The sequence below is a fragment of the Neofelis nebulosa genome, chromosome 1 (assembly GCF_028018385.1).
Source record: "Neofelis nebulosa isolate mNeoNeb1 chromosome 1, mNeoNeb1.pri, whole genome shotgun sequence".
NCBI lineage: Eukaryota > Metazoa > Chordata > Mammalia > Carnivora > Felidae > Neofelis > Neofelis nebulosa.
The window spans coordinates 107,504,663-107,527,488 of record NC_080782.1 but is presented as its reverse complement, the minus strand read 5'-3'; the positions used below and the strand labels follow the sequence as shown (position 1 = coordinate 107,527,488).

The 22,826-nt window shown below is 34.6% G+C and overlaps 1 protein-coding gene across 3 annotated transcripts in view; it reads right to left on the bottom strand.

The window, feature by feature from the left end:
• CENPK (centromere protein K) overlaps positions 1 to 22,826 on the bottom strand; it is a 48,680-nt gene that overhangs the window by 5,242 nt on the left and 20,612 nt on the right. For 2 of the 3 annotated variants that reach the window (XM_058731194.1, XM_058731202.1), the window contains 5 exons: positions 12,999 to 13,081; positions 12,800 to 12,898; positions 12,327 to 12,459; positions 6,543 to 6,596; positions 5,072 to 5,932 (listed from right to left, as the gene is read on the bottom strand). In XM_058731194.1, the coding sequence (XP_058587177.1) occupies positions 5,774 to 5,932; positions 6,543 to 6,596; positions 12,327 to 12,459; positions 12,800 to 12,898; positions 12,999 to 13,081 (528 nt within the window). In that variant the 3' untranslated portion in view covers positions 5,072 to 5,773. Of the gene's footprint in view, positions 1 to 5,071; positions 5,933 to 6,542; positions 6,597 to 12,326; positions 12,460 to 12,799; positions 12,899 to 12,998; positions 13,082 to 22,826 lie in introns of those variants that run through there. The other variant, XM_058731212.1, reaches the window with a different exon arrangement.

Sequence of the window (22,826 nt, the reverse complement as noted above, 5' to 3'; positions counted from 1 at the left end):
TCACAGCTTTATAATCTTCAGTAGTTTTTGTTTTAGATCTCTTTTCACAAGGTTTTGACTGTGAAGAGACTCACTCAAGCCCTTAGCTTTAATGAGAGACCTTGATTCTAGTCCTCCTTCTCATATGGAGAAGTTTTAATATTCATTTCCAAGAAAGAACCAAAATCTCATATTCACTAAGTTGCTTCTAAACCCAGAGTCATTTCCACTCACAGCTATTTCTCTTCTGATTACTGATCTTCCAATGTTTATCTAGTTTTTAAGTCTTCCTATTTTTCCTTGTTTTCTTCTAAATTTTATCAATGTCACATGTTAAAATAAAGAGTATACTAATGTGAGAACTCATTCTTATCACTTTGAAGCCTTATTTTTTTAGCTTTTTAAACTGATTTTAAAGTTGCAAAAATAGTACAGAGATTTCCCATATATCTCTCATCTGGCTTCCCTCAGGTTAACATCTTATATAACTGCATTAAAATTACTGAACCCAGGAAACTACTGCTGGTATAATACTATTAACCAAATTGTAGACTTTACTCAGATTTCACCAGTGTTTCTACTATTGCTGTTTTTCTCACCCAGGAGCCTGTGTAATACTTGTAAATTATGTACCTGATAAAGGACTTGTTTCCAGAATACATAAAAACTCTCAAAACGCAGGATGAAAGACAATCCAATTTCAAAATGGGCCAAAAGTCTCTCTACGCTTTATAGACCTTTTTCCATTCCTTTATGCTTAGCCCTTCTGAATTATTTTGTTTTAGGTATGTTTCCTCTATACTGCAGTTGAATTCTGCTTTGTGAGTCAAGGAGATTCTCACTGTTAGGACTACTATGTTTGGTCTCTTATCTGTATTAGGAAAGATAGTCCTCCCAAGGACATGATCGATGATTCTTGCACGCTCTTGCTGACCACAAAACTACCCATCTTTTGACATTAAGTACTTTCTGAACTGGTCATATTGGCAACTAACTATGTCAAGGTAACCACAATGTGACAATGCTTTAAGTACTTGCTCTCCATTGAGGTCTGCCTTGTTTGTGGCTTGCAACAGACGACGCTCAGCATTCTCCTCCTGGTCTTCTCAGCTATGGCAAAACTCACTGCAGGTGTAGTCTCCACCCAGCTCCATGACATTGCTCTGTGGGACTTGGAGATAAAGAAATCCAGTACAACAATGCTGATGCTCTTGTTTGCAGTGCTGTAATAAACTGTTTTGCTCTAATACATTTAATCACATGTACTTTCAGCACTTATGGAGGTGTAAGAAGTTAACTCCTTGCCTCTAATGTAAGACTGGGGCTCTTCCCAGACACTATCATATTTTTAAATTATGTGAATTTTGTTATATTTCTTTCTCTATAAAATAGGTAATCTTTGTTCTTTTGTTAAAATTTTTTTCTGAAGGCGCCTGTGTGGCTAAGTCGGTGAAGAGTCTGACTCTTGGTTTCAGCTCGGGTCATGATCTATTTCTTTTTGCAGTTCTATCAGTTTTTGCCTCATACACTGTGATGATGTTGTTAGGTGCATATATATTAAAGACTATTATGTCTTCTCAGAGAATTGACAGTTTTATCAACATGTGATGTTCCTTGTAAGCCCTGGTGATTTTCCTTGCTCAGAAGTCTTCGTCTTAAATTAATAAAGTCCTGGTTTCTTTTGATTAGTGTTAGCATGGTGTATCTTCCTCCATACCTTCACTTTTAATCTATCAGGGTCCTTATATATCAAATGAGTTTCTTGTAGAAAACACAGAGTCTGAGTCTTGTTTTTTCATCCACTTTGACAGTCCTGCCTGGATTGGTGTATTTAGTCCATTCACATTTAAAGTGATTACTGATATACTGGATTAATATTTGCATATTTGTTACTGTATTCTATGCATTGCTTTTGTCCTCTCTGTCTTCCATTTTCCTGCCTTCTCTCATTTTAACTGAACATTTTACACAATTCTACTTTTTCTCTTGTCTTAGCACATCAATTATACTTAAAATATTTTTAGCAATTGCCCTAGAGTTTGCAATAACAATTAACCCAACTTCACTTTCAAATAAAGAATGTTCTAGAGAATTGAAAAATACAATTCTTGGTAAAAGCAACAAAGAAGCAAACTAATGAAAACACTAACTTAAAAAGATAGATGCAACCCCATGTTCACTGCATCATTATTTATAATGGCCCAGACATGAAAGCAACCTAAGTGTCCATCAATGTATGAATGGATAAAGAAAAGATGGTATAGGGGTGCCTAGGTGGCCCCGTTAGCTGTGCCCAACTTCGGCTCAGGTCATGATCTCATGGTTTGTGAGTTTGAGCCCCGCATCAGGCTCTGTGCTGACAGCTTAGAGCCTGGAGCCTGCTTTGGATTCTGTGTTTCCCTCTCTCTCTGCCTCTCCTCTGTCTCCCTCTCTCTCAAAATAAATAAACATTAACAAAAAAATAATAAGTAAGAAAAGGTGGCATATATATATATATATGAATATTATTCATCCAAAAAATGAATGGAATTTGCCATTTGCAACAATGAGGATGGACCCTGAAGACATTATTTTAAGTGAAATAAGTCAGAGAGAAAAAGAAAGACAAATACCATATGATTTCACCTATATGTGTAACCTATAAACAATAACAGGGGTGCTTGGTGGCTCAGTTGGCCAAGTGTCTGACTTCAGCTTGGTCATGATCTTGTAGTTTTTGAGTTTGACCCCTGAGTTGGGCTATCTGCTGTCAGTCCAGAGCCTGCTTTGGATCCTCTGTCCCCCCTCTCTCTGCCCCTCCCCCACTCATGAGCATGCCCTCTCTCTTTCAAAAATAAATAAACATAAAAAATACAATAACCAAAACAAGCTCATGGATAAAGAGAACAGATTGGTAGTTGCCAGTGGCAGGGAATGTGAAGTGGGAAAAATGGGTGAAGAGTGTCAAAAGGTACAAACTTACAGTTTTAAAACAAAGAAGTCATGGGGATATAATGTACAGTATGGTGACTATAGTTAATAATACTGTATTGTGTATTAAAAGTTCTCGTCACAAGTAAAAAAAAAATTGTTAACCCTGGTGACAGATGATAACTAGATTTACTGCGGTGATCATTTGACAATATACACAAACATCAAATCATTTTGTTGTACACTTGAAACTAATAAAATATATGTCAACTATAACTCAATTAAAAAAAAATCATGAGGGGCACCTTGCTGGCTCATTCAGAAGAGCATGTGACTTTTAGTCTCGGGGTCATGAGTTCAAACCCCATGTTAAGTGTAGAGATTACTTAAATAAGTAAAACTTTAAAAAAATCATATTGAAATAGTTGTCAATATATTGAAAAACAAATCTGTGTTATAGAAATATATGTGCTTATTTATTAATACATAAATAAGATCAAGTATCTTGACTTCAAAGTATTGATGTACATAAATGTTATTTAGAGACATCTGATCTAAATATAATATGTGCTGGGGGAAGGTGCACACCTGGGTGGATCAATTGGTTAAGCCTCTGACTCTTGATTTCAGCTCAGGTCTTGATCTCAGGATAGTGAGTTCAAGCCCTGCATTGGGCCCCTTACTAAGTGTGGAGGCTATTAAAAAAAAAAAAAAAAAAAAAGTTATGGGGGAAAAAAGAAGTTAACTAATAGCTAAATAAACTAAAAAGTAAATTAAGGAAAATAGGGAATCAGAAATGTTAACATAGACCTACAACCACATAAAACTTATCTTAAGTCTCAAAAGGGTCATATTCAACTGGGTTGAATTTTCAACCGAATAGATATTTAATTTCTCCAAAATCAATCCATGCATACACATCAACCAATAACAAAGTTAAGTATATTTTCTGGTAGACTAAAACAATTTGTTTTTAATTTTTTTTTTTTTTTTTTTTTTGAGGGCGTGTGTGCACATGCACACACGGTGCAGGGAAGCACAGAGGAGGAGAGAGAATCTTAAGCAGGCTACATTCCCAAAGACATGGAGCTAGATCTCAGGACCATGAGCTCATGACCTCAGCTGAAATCAAAAGTCGGATATTTAACCAACTAGCCACCCAGGTACCCCATCAATTTTTTTGTTTTTAAATTAGGCTAACATCACCATCTGATGTGGGAAAGCTAGAATGTGGTATTACTTTCTGATATTTTGCATTATCATATTTAAGAGTCAGTAAAATTAAAGCAAATTATAAACCTTAATAGATTCCAGGGATCATCTTAAAGCAGTGAAAAGTAAAAATACACAAAGGTCTTCAGAACTTAAAACACTTTCTCCAACATACTCAAAACCATAGACAGCTTACAAGGGCTGTAAGTTTAGATGGAATACAAATCAAGACAATTCTATAACTTACTTTGTTTATAACTGATATCAAAAGTGGGCAAATAATCTTGGTAAAAAGCCTGGGTCAAGTAAAGTGAGATGTAATCATCATAGTTTTCCTTAAAGTCTTACACAAGATATTGCACTAAAAAAAATCCTAACCAATATCTTTATCTTTATCAGTAAAATGTGAATGAAGATTTGCCCAATAAATCAAGATGTTTACTACTTTATTTCTTTCTGTAATCTGCAACACAAAGAAGTTCATGGACAACAGTACTATCTACTTTGTAGAATTACTGGCAGGGTTATACTGACTGAACCATTTCTACCTTCTCCAGTAACTTCAAGAACTAAAAAGATGCTCATTCCTTTGACTCCCAACTTGACTATTCTAGGAAGGTACTTTATATGTCATCTTCCCATAAAAGAACTTACATTCTCTAAAATTTAACAGTATTTCTATTCTCTCTAAAAGGTATAAGATATACTTGGAGGACTTTTGCTTACTTTAAAAAAGATGAAGTATTGAAGGTAAGCAAGAAATGTGGATAAACAGCAGACCGCATTTTCAAATATAAAAGTACACACTACATCCTCTTAGAAAATTAATGGTACTAAAAGCATGTGGAATTCTCTAGTTTAGATTATATGTAATCTTGAATGAGTCCTATAATATCCTCACTTTTCTACCTATGAAAAAGTCTATTTAATTTATTAAAATATCATGCCACATCACCAAAAAAGGTAGAGAGACTTTTAGACCAAAGAGTTTTATTTACAGAAAGGTCATGGAGAATTAACAAAATTTTATGAACACAATTTTGTTAGCAATAATAAACAGAAACAGCATGGTTTAATATATATCACTTGCTATATAATACATATTAAGATATAGTTTTCATGCTACACTTATCCATTAGTTTCTGTTCCAATTTTTAAATCTAGAAATAAGGCAGTACACATGGAACAGATTTACTACATGCTTTTAAATTACGATTCCTTCTATATCAGATATTGTCAATTTTAAAGCCATCTACAAATTAAATGGCCTTTCCATTATAATTGCTAAATTCAGAGATATAAGCACCAAATGGAACTCAAAATACATAAAATAAACTGTCACAAATTCAAAAGGAAAACATTACCGTAACAGTATCATAAATTAACAAAGAATACTGCAGAAGTAAGATACATCAAAAGTTTATTATGTGTAGTCTAGAATGTTTTTTACTTGCATTCTTTTCCATCGAGTTGAAAACACCAAGGTACTAATTGAATGTGAAAGGACCATTTATAAATTGTAGGTGGCTTGTGTCATTTTATGGATGAAAGGAAGAGGGACTATGTGCTTTGATTTGCAAATAATGTTCTTTGTCCAAGTAATCCTCAGTGTTTCCATTATCCTTGAATGACAAGATTCATTAAGTACTGTGTGAAAAAAGAGACCATCCTTTTACTGATGGAAGGCTTCTAATCTTATTTGGGTTGGATCTTCTGGATGTCTCAAGGCAATTCCATTACGCAGGAGCAGCTCAATATATGGTGGCCAAAAAGAATCACTAATTTTGACATATGGATCATGTGGAACATCAAATAATCTATTTAAAAGAATCTAGAAAAAAATACCGTTCATAATACCTTAGTAAAAAACTGATACAGCTATAATAAAACATTAAAAATTTGTTTACCAAAGAATGTTGATCTCTTTTCTCTTTGAATAATTGCTTGTCATAATTTCCATGTATTAACTTAAATAAGCGATTTTCTTCCTTTTTAAAAAAACTACATATTAATAAATGGAAACATGTTTAAAACTGTGTACAGATTTCTGCAACTATGTGGAAAGAATCCTTAAACTCACATATGTAGTTCAGATAGAATACAGAGGTGCCAACTAAAGATTCCATCAATGTAAAAGCATAGGGTTTCACTGTGCAAATAATAAATAACATCATAAAAATTTTTTTAAAGTAAGAATCTTAAGAATATGATTAAGGGCTAGTCTCTAACTGTTTTTTTTTAAAAATGACAATATTCTTTCTAGTAATGGATAGAAAACAAACTATCTTATAGTAAAGATAAATTAATAAAAATTGATTTAATAAAATTTGGTATGTTTAAGAACTAAAGCAGCATTTTCTGTTTCAAGCCTGTGTATAATTGTTTAGAAATCACTAATTAAAAGAAATCTTGAAGACAAAACAACTACACAAAATGCTTACCTCTAACATTTCATGCAGTGTTATCAGCTGTGCAGTTGATTCTTGAATGTTTGTCTTTGACAGAAATGTGAATAACAAAGAATTAACATCTCAGTTCTGCCAGTGGCAGAATATTAAACTATATTACGAAATTTTTAAAAATTAGTATTTCTTACCTGCAATGGTACAAGGTATACCATAGTACAAATATTTAGAATTAGGTGATTTTAAAAGAATTCTGAAAGTAAACAATCTGCTTGTACTACACAGTCACGTTCATAAAAACAAAGTTCAAACAACCTCTAAGAAAGTGAAATTACTAGAAGGTACAATTCAGACTACCTATAAATAAATAATGGATAAATTATATTTTTTTACATATACTCATGTAAAACACAGTCTAATTTTTGAGGCTTCCAATCAAAATATCTCAAACAAATGGCATTCCAAACCCTATTTATACAGCTTTGGGACAGGAAACTTACTTCCCAGGGAGCCTTGTTCAACTTTCTATAGTTCTTGACAGTTCTTAATGTTAACTCAATTCATTGCTTCTTTTTCCCTTGGAATGATAGAGAATAAATCCCATTCCAATGCAATCCAAGATTCCTCAAATATTTGAAGATGGTATTATAAGACCAAGTCTTGGCCATATTAATTGTCATTAGTTTCTTCAATTATTTTTCATAATCTGTAGACTTGCAGCCCCTCAATATCATAGTTGCTCTCTAAATGTGCTCTAATTTATCTTTTTTTCTTTTTCAAACCAGTCTCCATATGATACAAGTGTGACTCAAACACCAAAGATGAAAAGGAAGACTCACTTTCATACTTGTATAGATGCTGGAATTTTATTAAGTTTATTCATTAACTTTTAGATATCAATTTTGCCCTGCTGACCTCTCAGCATACCATCATCTAAAATGTCTAAGCCTCTTTCATACATCTAGCTGAGGTATGTCTCCTTCATTCTTTAATGTTTCAAACCCAAGAAAGATATTTTATGTCCCTCACTAAATATTTTATTTGGCCCAGGTCTAGCCAGCTGAAAAATATAGTCCTAATTCTATCATTCAATATATTTACCATCTAGGACAACATCTAAAGGGGTTCTGCTAGAAATCTCCCTCCAAGATAATACTAATCCTAATCAGCAGCTTTTGAGTTCAGACATTTAATTAAATGCAAAGTCATCTACCACTGTGACAGCTTGTACTTTCCTGATACCAGTCAAAGATTACCTTGGAGCCCTTATAAAGTCTTACATAACTACAAATATTTTAAAGAAATAGTGAAAATGAATGTGATTCCTGAGTAAAGATAGTAAAGCTAGACCTCAAAATCTCCTGACCTCTAATACCTTATTCAATGAAAGAGTGGTTTAGAAAAGCAGCATTCACTAGTGAGGAAAGAAACAGAATTAAAGAACTGATACAGAAATAAATAGCAAAAAAGCACAGATTGAGACAATCAAAGAAAAAGCAGAGGAAAAATATAATGAAAGCAGAGCAGGAAAAAAAAACTTTCAACATAAGGATATGAAAAATAATATAAACCATAATAAAATAAAATTTCCACTAAACGAAATGTGACCTAAATTTGCCCCTAAAAACAATGTCATCTATGGGGCGCCTGGGTGGCTTGGTCGGTTAAGCGTCCGACTTCGGCTCAGGTCATGATCTCACGGTCTGTGGGTTCGAGCCCCACGTGGGGCTCTGTGTTGACAGCTCAGAGCCTGGAGCCTGTTTCAGATTCTGTGTCTCCCTCTCTCTCTGCCCCTCCCCTGTTCATGCTCTGTCTCTCTCTGTCTCAAAAATAAATAAACGTTTAAAAAAAATTAAAAAAAAAAAAACAATGTCATCTTCAAAACAAAAATGATACTGAATCATCATGATACTCAACACTGTAAGGTATCTGTTAAATTACTGAAGGTCAAAGATAAAGAACTCTTCAGACATATACTCAGAAGCAGAAAGGTATCTACAGGCTGGCCTAGCTATCTACAGGATGGCCCAGCACATCCTATTTCGGAAGAATGGAACAATCCCTACCAGGTCTTGAAAATTTTTTTTTTAATGTGCCAAAAATATCCTTTGCATATGAAGGCAAACCAAGCATTTTTATCAGTCAAGAATCCAAAAAATAAAATGCCCAGGAATTCTGCTTGAACAAATTACTTCTCAAAGAAACCAATCAAATCAATTAGTTTAACTTAAAAACTCAAAAATAAATGGTCAAAGATGATAAGCATTGAATCCTATACAATGTGAACATGAAACACATATATAAATAATGTTATGAGACAGAATAAAAATGTTATAAACCTGCCAAAGTTAAAACAAATAATAAATTGTAATGGTGTTATAGGGAGAATGCTAATTTCTTCATCTTTAATAGCAGGGAGTGAATGAATACTGCCTAAAATTGAAAGATGAACATTTTTTAGGTCTTTTAATCTTTTATAACATTATTCGTAATTTGTTTTTTCTCTATATTAGGGACCTCTCCAGAACTAAAATAACTTGAGGCACAAAAATATTTATCTGAGTTAACATTTTTCTTCTATCAATTTAAGTAAAATTACATCTCATGCTTATTTTTTTAAGTTTATTTAAATTTATTTTGAGAGAGAGAGTGTGCACACACGTGCGTGTGCACAAGCTGGGGAGGGGTGCAGAGAGAGGGAGAGAGAGAATCCCAAGCAGTTTCCACATTGTCAGTGTGGAGCCCAATGCAGGGCTTGAACTCACAAACCATGAGATCATGACCTGAGCTAAAATCAACAGTTGGATGCTTAACGGACTGAGCCACCCAGGTACCCCATCTAATACTTATTTTATATTGGTCTATACAAAACTACATTGATCTGAACATCTATCAATCCATTTATGCTTCTATATATGTATGTGTTTATGAAGATGTCTCAAATGATGTTCACCTCATGTTAACAATACGGTGGAGGGATTCAGGGTTTTTTTCTTTCTTTTTTGTACATATTTTTGAATGACAAAACACAGTGTTATGGACTGCATTGTTTCTCTCAAAATTCACATGTTCAAGTCCCAACCTCCTTGGTGACTACATTTGGAAATGGAAGTAACTGAAGTTAAATGTGGCCATAAGGGTGGGACCCTAATCCAACTGGAATGGTGTCTTTATATGAAGAGAAAGAGACACCAGAGAGCTCTCTCTACACTCAAAAAGAGAAAAGGCCATGTGAGGACATAGCAAGAGATGGCTGTCCAGAGCCAGGGAAGAAGGCCTCAGCAGAAACCAACTCAGATGGCATTTTGATCTTGGACTTCTAGCCTCCAGAAAAGTGAGAAAATATATTTCTTTTATTTAAACCATCTAATCTATGGTATTTTTCTCTAGCAGCTTAAGCTAACTCATATATCCAGTATTACTGCTTGACAGACAAAGGGAGAGAAAAAAAAAAAAAATGAGTACTCTATCATTTTGTAACATGTATTAATGGTCCATATACTTCATTTTAAAAATGTGAGTTTATCAAATGTAACTTAACAAACCCATAATGGCTTCTGTGATCAATGATTCCTTTCAGAATCCTTTAACTGTGGTTCTATTGGTAGAGAAGCTTGATAGATTAAAGAAAATGGTGAAAACAAAACAAGACTGGAATCGGAAAATGTGAGTTATTCTATGATTATGATCATTAAGAGGTAAGGAATCATGAACTTAATGAAATGGTTAACAGAAGGCTGTCAACAATTTTAGAAATGAACAAAGTATACAAATAACAATGGGTAGAATGGGAAACACATAGTTACAATCAAGAAGGGGAAGAATAAGGATAAAAAACACAGATTATAAGAAAACAAAGAAAACTTCCTCTTCTTTTTCTAATATAGTCATAGTCATTCAACAGATACAAATTCATGGGGTTGCCAGGGTGGCTGTCAGTTGATCATCCAACTTTGACTCAGGTCATAATCTCACAGTTCATAGTTTGAGCCCCACATCTGGCTTGCTGCTGTCAGCTCAGAGCCTGTTTCAGATCCTCTGTCTCCCTCTCTCTGCCCCTCTCCCACTTATGCTTGTTCTCTACCTCAAAAATTAAAAAACATTTATAAAAACAAATAAATAAGAACTAAGAAGATACTAGAATACATAAGCAAGATAATAGACCTACAAAAATGAATTCAACACATAAAGGAGCTCAGAGTGCAGGGTGGGTGAAGAGATAGATATAAATGATTACTACAAAATCATGTGATAATGCTAATAAAATGACACATAAACTGCATTTAATACTTCACACAAGTATTAAAGGATGATGTTTGAAGTGACTTAAGTAAGAATTTGCTATCTTCATCAGATAGGAAATGTTTTGTAAGCAGAAGGAACAGAACGTATAAGACACAAAAAGACAGGTCATTGCATACTTGCTGGAACTACAGGGTACAGTTGAATGGATTCATGCAAGAGATAAATAAAGAATGGTTAGAAAGGAGGCTAAAGAGATAGGCAAAATCCAGAATATAAATTCATTACTCTAAGGAGTTTATAGACTTCTAGAAGGGAACTATCAGTTTTATGTTAAAAAATTAAAATATATATTTTAGAAAAATCATTCTGGTGCCAGTTTCAATGCCTTCCCCACTTCCACAAGCTCTCTTTATTTATAGTATACACTGTTTTTGAAAAAGGAATTAAAGTAGTTATTCCCAATCTTCTGTCACCAAATGAAATATTTATTTGCTTTTGTGAAAAAGGTCTGTTACATGGTAACTACTAGTTAAATAGTTAAATAGTCAAGAACTATTGTTAAATAGTTAAATTTGACTAGTTAAATAGTCAAGAACTCACATTAACTAACAGATATCTTTTGATTTTAAATGTTTCGTATGCTCATCGTGGAAAATTTTGAAAAGAGTAAAAACAAAAACAAATCTCACCTAAAATCCTAGACTCCATACAGAGGCACTATTACATTTTTTAGTACAAATTAGACTCATAAAATTTAATTAGCTGTTTTTTTGTTTTGTTTTGTTTTTTTAAACTTTTTTAATGTTTATTTATTTATTTTTTTTTTTTTTCAACGTTTTTTATTTATTTTTGGGACAGAGAGAGACAGAGCATGAACGGGGGAGGGTCAGAGAGAGGGAGACACAGAATCGGAAACAGGCTCCAGGCTCCGAGCCATCAGCCCAGAGCCTGACGCGGGGCTCGAACTCACGGACCGCGAGATCGTGACCTGGCTGAAGTCGGACGCTTAACCGACTGCGCCACCCAGGCGCCCAATGTTTATTTATTTTTGAGACAGAGACAGAGCATGAACAGGGGAGGGGCAGAGACAGAGGGAGACACAGAATCGGAAGCAGGCTCCAGGCTCTGAGCCATCAGCCCAGAGCCCAACGCGGGGCTCGAACTCACGGCCCGTGAGATCATGACCTGGGCTGAAGTGAGACGCTTAACCGACTGAGCCACCCAGGCGCCCCAAAGCCCGCTAATTAGCTGTTTTTTTAATCAATTTAATAATAAATTGTGAGCATTTTAATAACTCTTTTGGTAGTTCAGTATGTTATTTTTAAAAGGTATATTTTTCCCCCACTATATGGATATATTAAAAAATGTATTTAATCTTATTTTATTGAACAACTAGGTTGCTTCTAATTTTTCAAAAAGTATTATAATGTGATGATGGAAGATTTCTTTACATGTATCTGTGTGTCTTTGAAATGTATAATAAACTACAAAAATTTATCAGAAAATTTACATTTGAACCTATGTGAAACAATCTCATATATAAATAGCTACATGAATTTGTTCTCTAAAACTTACCTTTTTCTTTTTCTTTTTAACATTTCTATCAGGCAGAGGAAAATGATCTTCCAGAAATTCACCCAAGGTAATCAAGAGCTTTTCCTTATATTCTTTTATATCATGCATTTTAGTGTTCAGCTCATCTAAGATTCTAATGGGTTTTTTAAAAATTAAGAGAAATATTTTACTGATAAAATACATAAAATATGAGTATATGTAACTGGTTACTCATAAAGTTGATCAAACACTTTGTTCAAACTTCATTTGTTCAAACCAAGTAACTAGCTTTATGAAAGTAAAATTCTCTATTTAACATATAAGGAAACTACAGGTCAAGTCATTAATAAAAGGCCATGTAACTAACAGTTGGCAAAAATTAAAGTAAAACTCGCAATTTCTAATAAAATTTCCCCTATTTTCATCTATATATTTCATGTTAACATTTAAAAAACTTTTTCCTATTTCAAAAATCTAGAATACAAAATTAATACCTTGGTTCAGAAATTGTCACAACCTGATTTTTCAATTCACTGTGCAGTACATTAAGAGATTCCAATATCTGTTGTTGTTCCTCCAACCACTGTTGCTCCCTTTAAACATGGAAAAACAAAACCAACAATAGCCAAATAAAACATTAATGCCCAATTCAACATATATCTGTGACTAAAGGCAATTATAATATAAATATACCTTTCCAAGTCTTCCTTTAACTTTTCATTCTTTGACTGAAGAGTAGAGAGTACCAATTCAAGATCATGTCTCAATTTTTGGAACTAGAACAAAACAATTCAAATTAATTACTTAGTCTGTAATCCCATAAACAGTTATATTTATGAATGAGAGTGAAATTTACATTATGTGTTTAGGATAAATACTCAAAAATCAAGAGCAAAAGTCCATCAGAAAGTCTTTGAAAGGAAAAAATACAGCAGATACTAAGTTCTTTGTAATATTTCATTTGTTAAATTCAAAAATATAAAAAGGGGTTTTGAGTAATAAATTTGAATTTCACACTAAAATCCAATTAAATGATTAAGTTTTCAGTAATCAGGGAGATTAGGTGTCTTTTCTAAGAAGACTATACAGAAACAAACATGAATGATTATCATTCATTTAACAAATATTTATTGATCATTGACTACCAGGCATAGTTGAGAGAGTCAAGGATTCAAAGATGAACAAACAGGAGAATCCAAACAAGCAAATATATAACTGCAGAGAGCAATCAGTATCATGAAAAAAAAAAAAAAAAAAGTCAAAATAGGAACACAGAAATGAGGAGCAGGAATGGCTCTTTTAGGTAATATGACAGGGAGAGAGGTTAAGAGTATCACAGCAGATAAAGACAAGAGATATGACACTGACAATATCTAGCAAAAGAATGTTCCACACAGAAAGATTGTAGGTACAAAGGCAATGAGGCAAGAGTATGTGTGAGGTATTTGAGGAACACCAAACGAACTCTGTGTTGCTACAGCAAATTACAAGAACATCTGGATTTTTTTTCTAGTATCTTTTTGTTTTTTTAACATATTAGCTAGTATTCTACTTTCTTGATGTCAAGAGTTTACCTGAGCTTTTTATACATCTAAATCAGTGACAATTTAAAGTTGTCTATTATAGGGGCATCTGGGTGGCTTAGTCAGTTGAGCATCCAACTTTGGCTCAGGTCATATCTCTGTTTGTGAGTTCGAGCCCCACATCAGGCTCACTGCTGTCGGCATGGAGCCCACTTCGGATCCTCTATCCTCCTCTCTTTCTCTCTGCCTCTCCCACTCCCACTATCTCTCCCCAAAATAAAATAAAAATGTAAACAAATAAATAAATAAAATAAAGATGTCTATTATGAACCTTAGCGAAACCACAAAAAGGGGAGAAATAACCAAATAAATCAATAGTGTAAATAAAATGGTTTTATTTTTAAAAATACACAATTCAAGAAATTGGAAAGAGAGGAAAACAGGAACAGAGAAAAGGTAATACACATAGGAAAGAAAAATGAAGTACAAAGATTTCAAAGCAACCACACTGATATTACGTTAAATATGATCTAACAATAGAATTAAATTAAAAATAAATAAGAGAAAAGTAACAGGAAAAATTTGCAAATGTTTGAATACTTAAAACACACTTCTAAATCATCCATGAATCAAAGAAGTAATAATCTGTAAGAATATAAGAAATTATTATGAACTATTTGAAAATAAAAACAAAATAAAAATTTCTGGGGTGAAACAAAAGCAGTACTCAAATGAAAATTTACAGAACTAAAGGCCTATATGAGAAAAATGAAAGCTCTCAAATTAATGACAACTTCTACCATAAGAAAAAGAGCAAATAAAATCAAAAGTAAACTGAAGAAAAAATAATGATTAAAAAAACCTTAAATCAATGATATAGAAAAACAAAAAGAAAACTGAGGGAAAAAAAATCAAAGAAACCCAAAGTTGGTATTTTGAGAAGGTCAACAAAATCACCCACGCTAATTACAAGAGAAAAAAGAACAAAAATTATTAACATTAGTTACAAGAGAGGTGACATTACTATAAACATTAAAATGGTAATGGGGAAATATTATGAACAAATTTAATAAACTGGACAAATGAGATGAGATGTACAAGTTCTTTAAAAGACACAAACTATACCACTCATTCAGAGAAAAACAGAAAACCTGATGAGTCATAAAAAACCTAAATTTGTGGCTAAACATCTTCCCATAAAGAAAACTCCAGTTCCAAATGGCTTTACCTGTGAATTCTAACAAACATTTAAAGTAATAAAAATACTGATTCTATATAAACTCTTTTGAAGAAAGAATACTTCTCAACTCTCTATTAGGCTTGATATGAAAGCTAACAAAGATGTCACAAGAAAAGTAAACCACAGACTGGTATCTCTCATTAACATAGATACAAAAACCTTAATAAAATTTTAGCAAATGAAGTCCGTCAATAAATTAAAAAACATTATTACACAGCGGGTTTTTCCTAGGAATGCATGGCTAATTAAACAGTTAATACCAATTAAAAAAAATCAATGTACTGAGTCAATTAATTCAATATAGCCACAGGATATAAAATTAATATACAGAAATCTGTTGAATTTCTATACACTAATAATGAGGTAGCCGAAAGAAATTAAGAAAACAATCCCATTTATAACTGCACCAAAAAGAATAAAATACTAGTAATAAACTTAACCAATGAGGCCAACCAAAGATCTATATTCTGAAAACTATAAAACACTGATGAAAAAAAATTGGAAAAGACACAAATAAATGGAAAGATACTTCATGCTAATGGACAGGAAGACCAATATTGTTAAAATGTCTATACTACCCGAAGCAATCTGCAGATTTTATGCAATCCCCGTCAAAATACCACCAACAGTTTTCACAGAATTAGAACAAATGATCCTAAAATTTGTACAGAACCCCCCAAAAACCTTAAATAGCCAAAGCAATTTTGAAAAAGAACAAAAGCTGGCGATATCACAATCCCAGATTTCAAAATATACTACAAATCTGTGGTAACCAAAACAGTATGGTACTGGCACAAAAACCGATAGAAATCAATGGAACAGAATAGAGCCCAGAAATGAATCCATACTTTCATGGTCAATTAATCTATGACAAAGGAGGCAAAAATATACAATGGGAAAAAGACCATTTCTCCAACAAATCGTGTTGGGAAAACTGGAAAGCTACATGCAAAAGAATGAAATTGAACCACATTCTTATACCATACACAAAAATAAATTCAAAATAGATTAAAGACCTTAATGTGAGACTTAAAACCATAAAATTTCTACAAGAAAACACAGGTAAGTAATTTCTTTGACATGAGCCACAGAATTATTTTTCTAGACATGTCTCCTCTGGCAAGGGAACAAAAACAAAATTAGGGGCACCTGGGTGGCTCAGTTGGTTAAGCATCGGCTTCGGCCTAGGTCACGATCTCACGATTCGTGGGTTTGAGCCCTGGGTTGGGCTCGGTGCTGACAGCTGAGTCTGGAGCCTACTTGGGATTCTGTCTCCCCCCCCCCCCCCGCCCCTCCCCCGCTTGTGTTCTGTTCTGTCTCTCTCTCTCAAAAATAAATAAACATTAAAAAAATTTAAAATAAATAAGTAAATAAACATTAAAAAAAAAAATTAAACTCTTGGGACCACACCAAAATAAAAAGTTTTGCACCAAGAAACCATCAACAAAACAAAAAGGCAACCTACTGAATGGGAGAAGATATTTGCCAATGATACATCTGATAAGGGGTTGAAATTTAACTATGTAAAGAACTTATACAACACAATGTCAACAAAAATAAATAATCCAATTAAAACTGAGCAGAGGACCTGAACAATCATTTTTCCAAAAAGGACATACAGATAGCCAACAGACACATGAAAAGATGCTAATCATCAGGGAAATGCAAATTAAAACAATTCACTACACACCTGTCAGAATGGCTAAAGTCAAAAACACAAGAAATAACAAATGTTGGTAAGGATGTGGAGAAAAAGAAACCCTTATGCACTATTGGTAGGAATGCAAATTGATGCAGCCACTGTGGGAAACAGTATGGAAATTCCTCAAAAAATTAAAATTAGAATTTCCACATAATCCAGTAATTCTACTACTGGGTATTTACCTAAAGAAAACAAAAACATTAATTTGAAAAGACACATGCATCCCTATGTTTGCCGTAGCATTATTTACAATAGCCAAGACATGAAAACAACTCAAGTGCCCTTCAATAGACAATTGGATAAAAAAGATACGGGGCGCCTGGGTGGCTCAGTCAGTTAAGCATCAGACTTCAGCTCAGGTCATGATCTCATGGTTCGTGGGGTCAAGCCCCATGTTGGGTTCTGTGCTGACAGTTCAGAGCCTGGAGCCTGCTTCAGATTCTGTGTCTTCCTCCCTCTCTGCCCCTCCCCCACTCATGCTCTGTCTCTATCTCTCTCAAAAATAAATAAACATCAAAAAATTTTAAAACAAAAAACAAAAAAGAAGACATGGTACAATCTGTACTATGGACTATTAGTCATAAACAAAGAATGACATCTTACCATATGATTTCACTCATGTGGAATTTAAGAAACAAAGGAACAAAGAAAAAAAAGGATATAGATAACAAATATAGATAACATATTGGGTTTCCAGAGGGGAGGTGGATGGAAGGATAGGGAAAACAGATAAAAGGGATTAAGGGTACACTTATTTTGATAAGCCCTAAGAAATGTATAGAATTGTTGAATCATTATATTGTATACATGAAACTAATATAATACCCTATGCTTAAATCAATGTAATTTATTATATCAACAGACTAAAAAGAATTCATCTTCCCTATGAATTCAGAAAAAATAAATGACAAAATTCAATAATAATTTATGATTTTAGAAAAGACTTTATAACTTGTAACAGAAGGTAATTTCCGGGGCACCTGGGCGGTTCAGTCTTTTAAATGTCCAACTCACTGTCATGAGATCAGACCCTGAGTCGGGCTTTGTGCTGACCATTGGGTCTGCTTAAGATTCTTTCTCCCTCTCCCTCTGCCCTTTCCAAGTTCATGCTAACATGCACAAACGTGCTCACTCTCTCTCTCTCAAAAAAAAAACAAAAAAAAAACAAAAAAAAAAAAAAAAAAAAAAAAAAAAAAAGAAGGTAATTTCTGCAAGAGCATCTATGAAAAACCTACTGCTAACACCACACTTAATGATGAAAAAGAGAATGCTAGCCACTAAGGTCAGGAACAAGGCAAAAATGTCCATTCCTACCACTTTTGTTATATTACTGTAAGTCCTAGAGCAGTACAGTAAGCCAAGGAAAACATAAAAGGCATCCAGATGGAAAGGAATAAATACACATGCCTCTGATCTCAGATGACATGACTAGCTATGTAGAAAATCTCAGCACACCTACAAAAAGGCTACTAGAATAAATGGGTTTATCATACTCACTAATAGAAGACCAATATATAAATATTAATTTTATTTGTAGGTACCAGCAATAAATAATTGACAATTGAAAAAAGAATACCAGTTTAATAGCACTAAAAATACAAAATGCTAAAGGGATGAATTTGACAAAAAAGCATAAGACCTGCAAATCTCTGTTACAATTTATTAAATTGTTTTTAAAAATTATGAACTGGGATGGGGAACCTGGGTGGCTCAGTTGGTTGAGTATCCGACTTCAGCCCAGGTCATGATCTCGTAGTTTGTGAGTTCGAACCCCACATTGGGCTCTGTACTGCCAGCTCGGAGCCTGGAGCCTGCTTCGGATTCTGTGTCTCCCTCTCTCTCTGCCCCTTCCCTGCTCACACTCTGTCTCTCTCTGTCTCTCAATAATAAATAAACATTAAAAAATAAATTTTTTTTAATTAAAAAAAATCATGAATTGGGACACCTGGCTGGCTCAGTCGGTAGTGCATGAGACTCTTGATCCTGGGGTCATGAGTTCAAGCCTTCTATTGAAGGAGAGTTGCTTAAAAAAAATTAAAATAAAAAAAAATCAAGAATTAATATTGAAATTTGTCACATTCTTTCTGAATTCATGAGATGATTAGGGGCGCCTGGGTGGCACAGTCGGTTAAGCGTCCGACTTCAGCCAGGTCACGATCTCGCGGTCCGTGAGTTCGAGCCCCGCGTCAGGCTCTGGGCCGATGGCTCGGAGCCTGGAGCCTGTTTCCGATTCTGTGTCCCTCTCTCTCTGCCCCTCCCCCGTTCATGCTCTGTCTCTCTCTGTCCCAAAAATAAATTAAAAACGTTGAAAAAAAAAAATTTAAAAAAAAAAATAAATAAAAAAAATTAAAATAAAAAAAAATCAAGAATTAATATTGAAATTTGTCACATTCTTTCTGAATTCATGAGATGATTAGGGGCGCCTGGGTGGCACAGTCGGTTAAGCGTCCGACTTCAGCCAGGTCACGATCTCGCGGTCCGTGAGTTCGAGCCCCGCGTCAGGCTCTGGGCCGATGGCTCGGAGCCTGGAGCCTGTTTCCGATTCTGTGTCCCTCTCTCTCTGCCCCTCCCCCGTTCATGCTCTGTCTCTCTCTGTCCCAAAAATAAATAAAAAACGTTGAAAAAAAAAAATTTAAAAAAAATAAATAAATAAAAAAAATTAAAATAAAAAAAAATCAAGAATTAATATTGAAATTTGTCACATTCTTTCTGAATTCATGAGATGATTAGGGGCGCCTGGGTGGCACAGTCGGTTAAGCGTCCGACTTCAGCCAGGTCACGATCTCGCGGTCCGTGAGTTCGAGCCCCGCGTCAGGCTCTGGGCCGATGGCTCGGAGCCTGGAGCCTGTTTCCGATTCTGTGTCTCCCTCTCTCTCTGCCCCTCCCCCGTTCATGCTCTGTCTCTCTCTGTCCCAAAAATAAATAAAAAATGTTGAAAAAAAAAAAAAATTGAATTCATGAGATGATTAAAAGTCTTTTTTTCTTTTTTAGCTTTTAATATAGTGAATTATAAAACACTGATGATATAAATCTTAAAAATGCTAAACAAATGGAGACCTAAATAAATGCAGAGATCATACAGGGCTCCTGGATCTGAATTGAGACTCAGTATGCTAAAGATGTCAATGCTCCTCAAATTAAACTACAGAATCAGGGAAATCTCAGTCAAAATTATGGGACAGAATGACCAGCCAACTCTAATTTATAGGAAAATATAAAACAGTTCTGATAAAGAACAAAGACAGAAAATCCCTCCCATTTTACTTCAAGATTTATTATAAATCTTAAGTAAATAAAACAATGTTGTCTTCAAAAAAAATTTATTTATTTATTTTGAGAAAGAGAGAGAGCACACAAGTGGGGAAAAGGGGCAGAGGGAAAGAGAGAATCTCATGCAGGCTCCCTGTTCAGGGTGGAGCCCAATGTTGGGCTCAATCCCACGACCCTGGGATCCTGACCTAAGTCGAAATCAAAACCTGAACTGACACTCAACTGACTGACTCAAGCACCCCTAAAACAATGTGGTATTGACCTAAAGACAGAAGACACACAGAAAAAAAAGAAGAGAAATAACCACAGAATGAAGAATAAATGTGGAGTCTAGAAATAGATCCATATATGCCATCAATTAATTTTCAATAAACATGCAAAGGAAATTCAAAAAATAAAATATAATTTTCTTAACAATTTGTTCCAGAACACCCACAATTAGTATTCATATGAAAGAAAATACAACCTTATCAGTAACTAATTCCATATAAAAACATGAATACCAAATGGATTATAAATGTGAAACTTAAAAAATTTTAAAGAAAACATTCAAAAAAAATGTTTGTGACCTTAAGTTGGGCAAATTTTTTTTAAGATTTTATTTTTGGGGCCCATGGGTGGATCACTCAGTTAAGCATCTGACTCTTGATTTTGGCTCAGGTCATGATCTCATGGTCGTGGGATCAAGCCTTGTGTTGGGCTCTGCATCGTGACCATGGAGCCTGCTTTGCATTCTCTCTCTCTCCCTCTCTCTTTCTTTGAAAAAAAATAAATAGACTTAAAAAGAAAAAAATAGATATTTTATTTTTTAAGTAATCTCTACACCCAACATGGGGCTTGAACTCACAACCTCAACACCAAGAGTCACATGCTTTTCTTATTGAGCCAGACAGGTGCCGTTGTGCAAATATTTCTTATATTTATTTAAGCACAAACCTTAAAAAAAAAAAAAAAAACTGATAAAATGGAGGTAATCAAAGTATGCCTGTCTTCAGGATAGGCCCCTGGTGGACTCCTGAAGGATGACCTCTGAGGTCTTGTAATATTATACCTGATAAAAGTGTTTATGTAGGGGTGTCTGGTTGGTTCAGTCAGTAGAGCATGTGACCCTTGATGTCAGGGTCATGAGGTCAAGCCCCACTTGGGAATGAAGCCTATTTTTTAAAAAAAGGGTTTATGTATGCCTGGAACCTTAGGTCACTTGGTACCAGTTTTATTAAAGAGTCTATTCCAATCATGTGATTTATGGTGAATGCAATTGTGGTCTAAATGGCTGAAGTCCAAGTAGCTGAAGTCAGTCAAGGAAGTCCCACATGCATAGTGACTGACTCCGGATAAAAAACCCTGGACAACAAAGCTTAGGTGAACTTTCCTGTTTGACCACACTTTGCACATTTTGTCACATTCAGCTGCAAGGAGAACTAAACACATCCATGCAACTCCATTAGATAAGGACTGCTATAAACTTAGTCCATGTGTGTTTTCCCTTTGCTCATTTTAATCTGTGTCTTCTCATGGAAATAAACTGTAACCATGAGTACAATAGCTTTTCTGTGTTCTGTGGGCCCATTTAGCAAATCACCAGACCTGACAGTGGTCTTGGGGAAAACCCTGACACAACTGGCAACACAAGTGGGATTTGCTATAATGACCCTACCTCACCAAAACACAATGGAAGCACTATGTGGGAAAAAGAAGGTTAATGGGGCAGGGAATGATGAATCTGATGCCTAATGTTTATACCAAGTCAACAAAGATAGAAGACAACAGCCACAACGTGATCAATAACTGCAGGCAGGGGTGCCTGGGTGGCTTGGTCGGTTAAGTGTCCAACTTTGGCTCAGGTCATGATCTCACGGTTCGAGAGTTCGAGCCCCGCATCAGGCTCTGTGCTGACAGATCAGAGTGTGGAGCTGGCTTTGGATTCTCTGTCTCCCTCTCTCTCTGCCCCTCCCCCACTCACAGTCTGTCTCTGTATCAAAAATAAATAAACATTAAAAAAATAATAATTGCAGGCAGAAGTAGTCAATGAAATTTAGAAATAACAGAAAAAATTCTCAGACACTTGGCTAACTGCATGTATAAGGAAATACAAAATAATGAGAAACAAGCTAAATATTCAAGCCCTTTGTTCTTTTTATCTGTAACAATTAAAATGAAAGCAGAGTGTTAAGGCCAAGGCTGGTACTGTGTCTAGTTTGGATTTCAGTCAGTTCAAACCAGAACTGCTAGCCTTAGGGCTACTACCAAAGGGAAAATTATGGTGGACCATTAGGCCATGTGTCATTTTTTTTTTCATGATATTGAAAATTTGGTGACTCTTCTCAATATGAAAAAGAAATATTATCTTTCATTCTGGGAAAATGTTCATGTATTATTTATTATTTCTTCACTTCCATTTTTTAAAAATATTATTTATTTATTTTTGAGAGAGAGAGAGAGAGAGAGAGATGGCACAAATACAAGTGGGGGAGGTGCAGAGAAAGAGAGGGAGAGAGAGAATCCCAAGCAGGCTCTGCACTACCAGCACAGAGCCCAATGTGGGGCTCAAACTCCTGAACTAGGAGATCATGACTTGAGTTAAAATCAAGAGTCTACGGCTTAACTGACTGAGCCACCTGGGCACGCCCCCCCTCCATTTGTTTTTGTGTTTTTTTTTAATTTGGAACTTCTACTGGTTGTATTTTGTACTTCTGAGTTGATAAGATAGTTCTATTATTCCAATTTTCCTTTTTTTGCCATCCTTACTCTGTAGATTTCCATGCCTATAATCACCAACCTTTTTG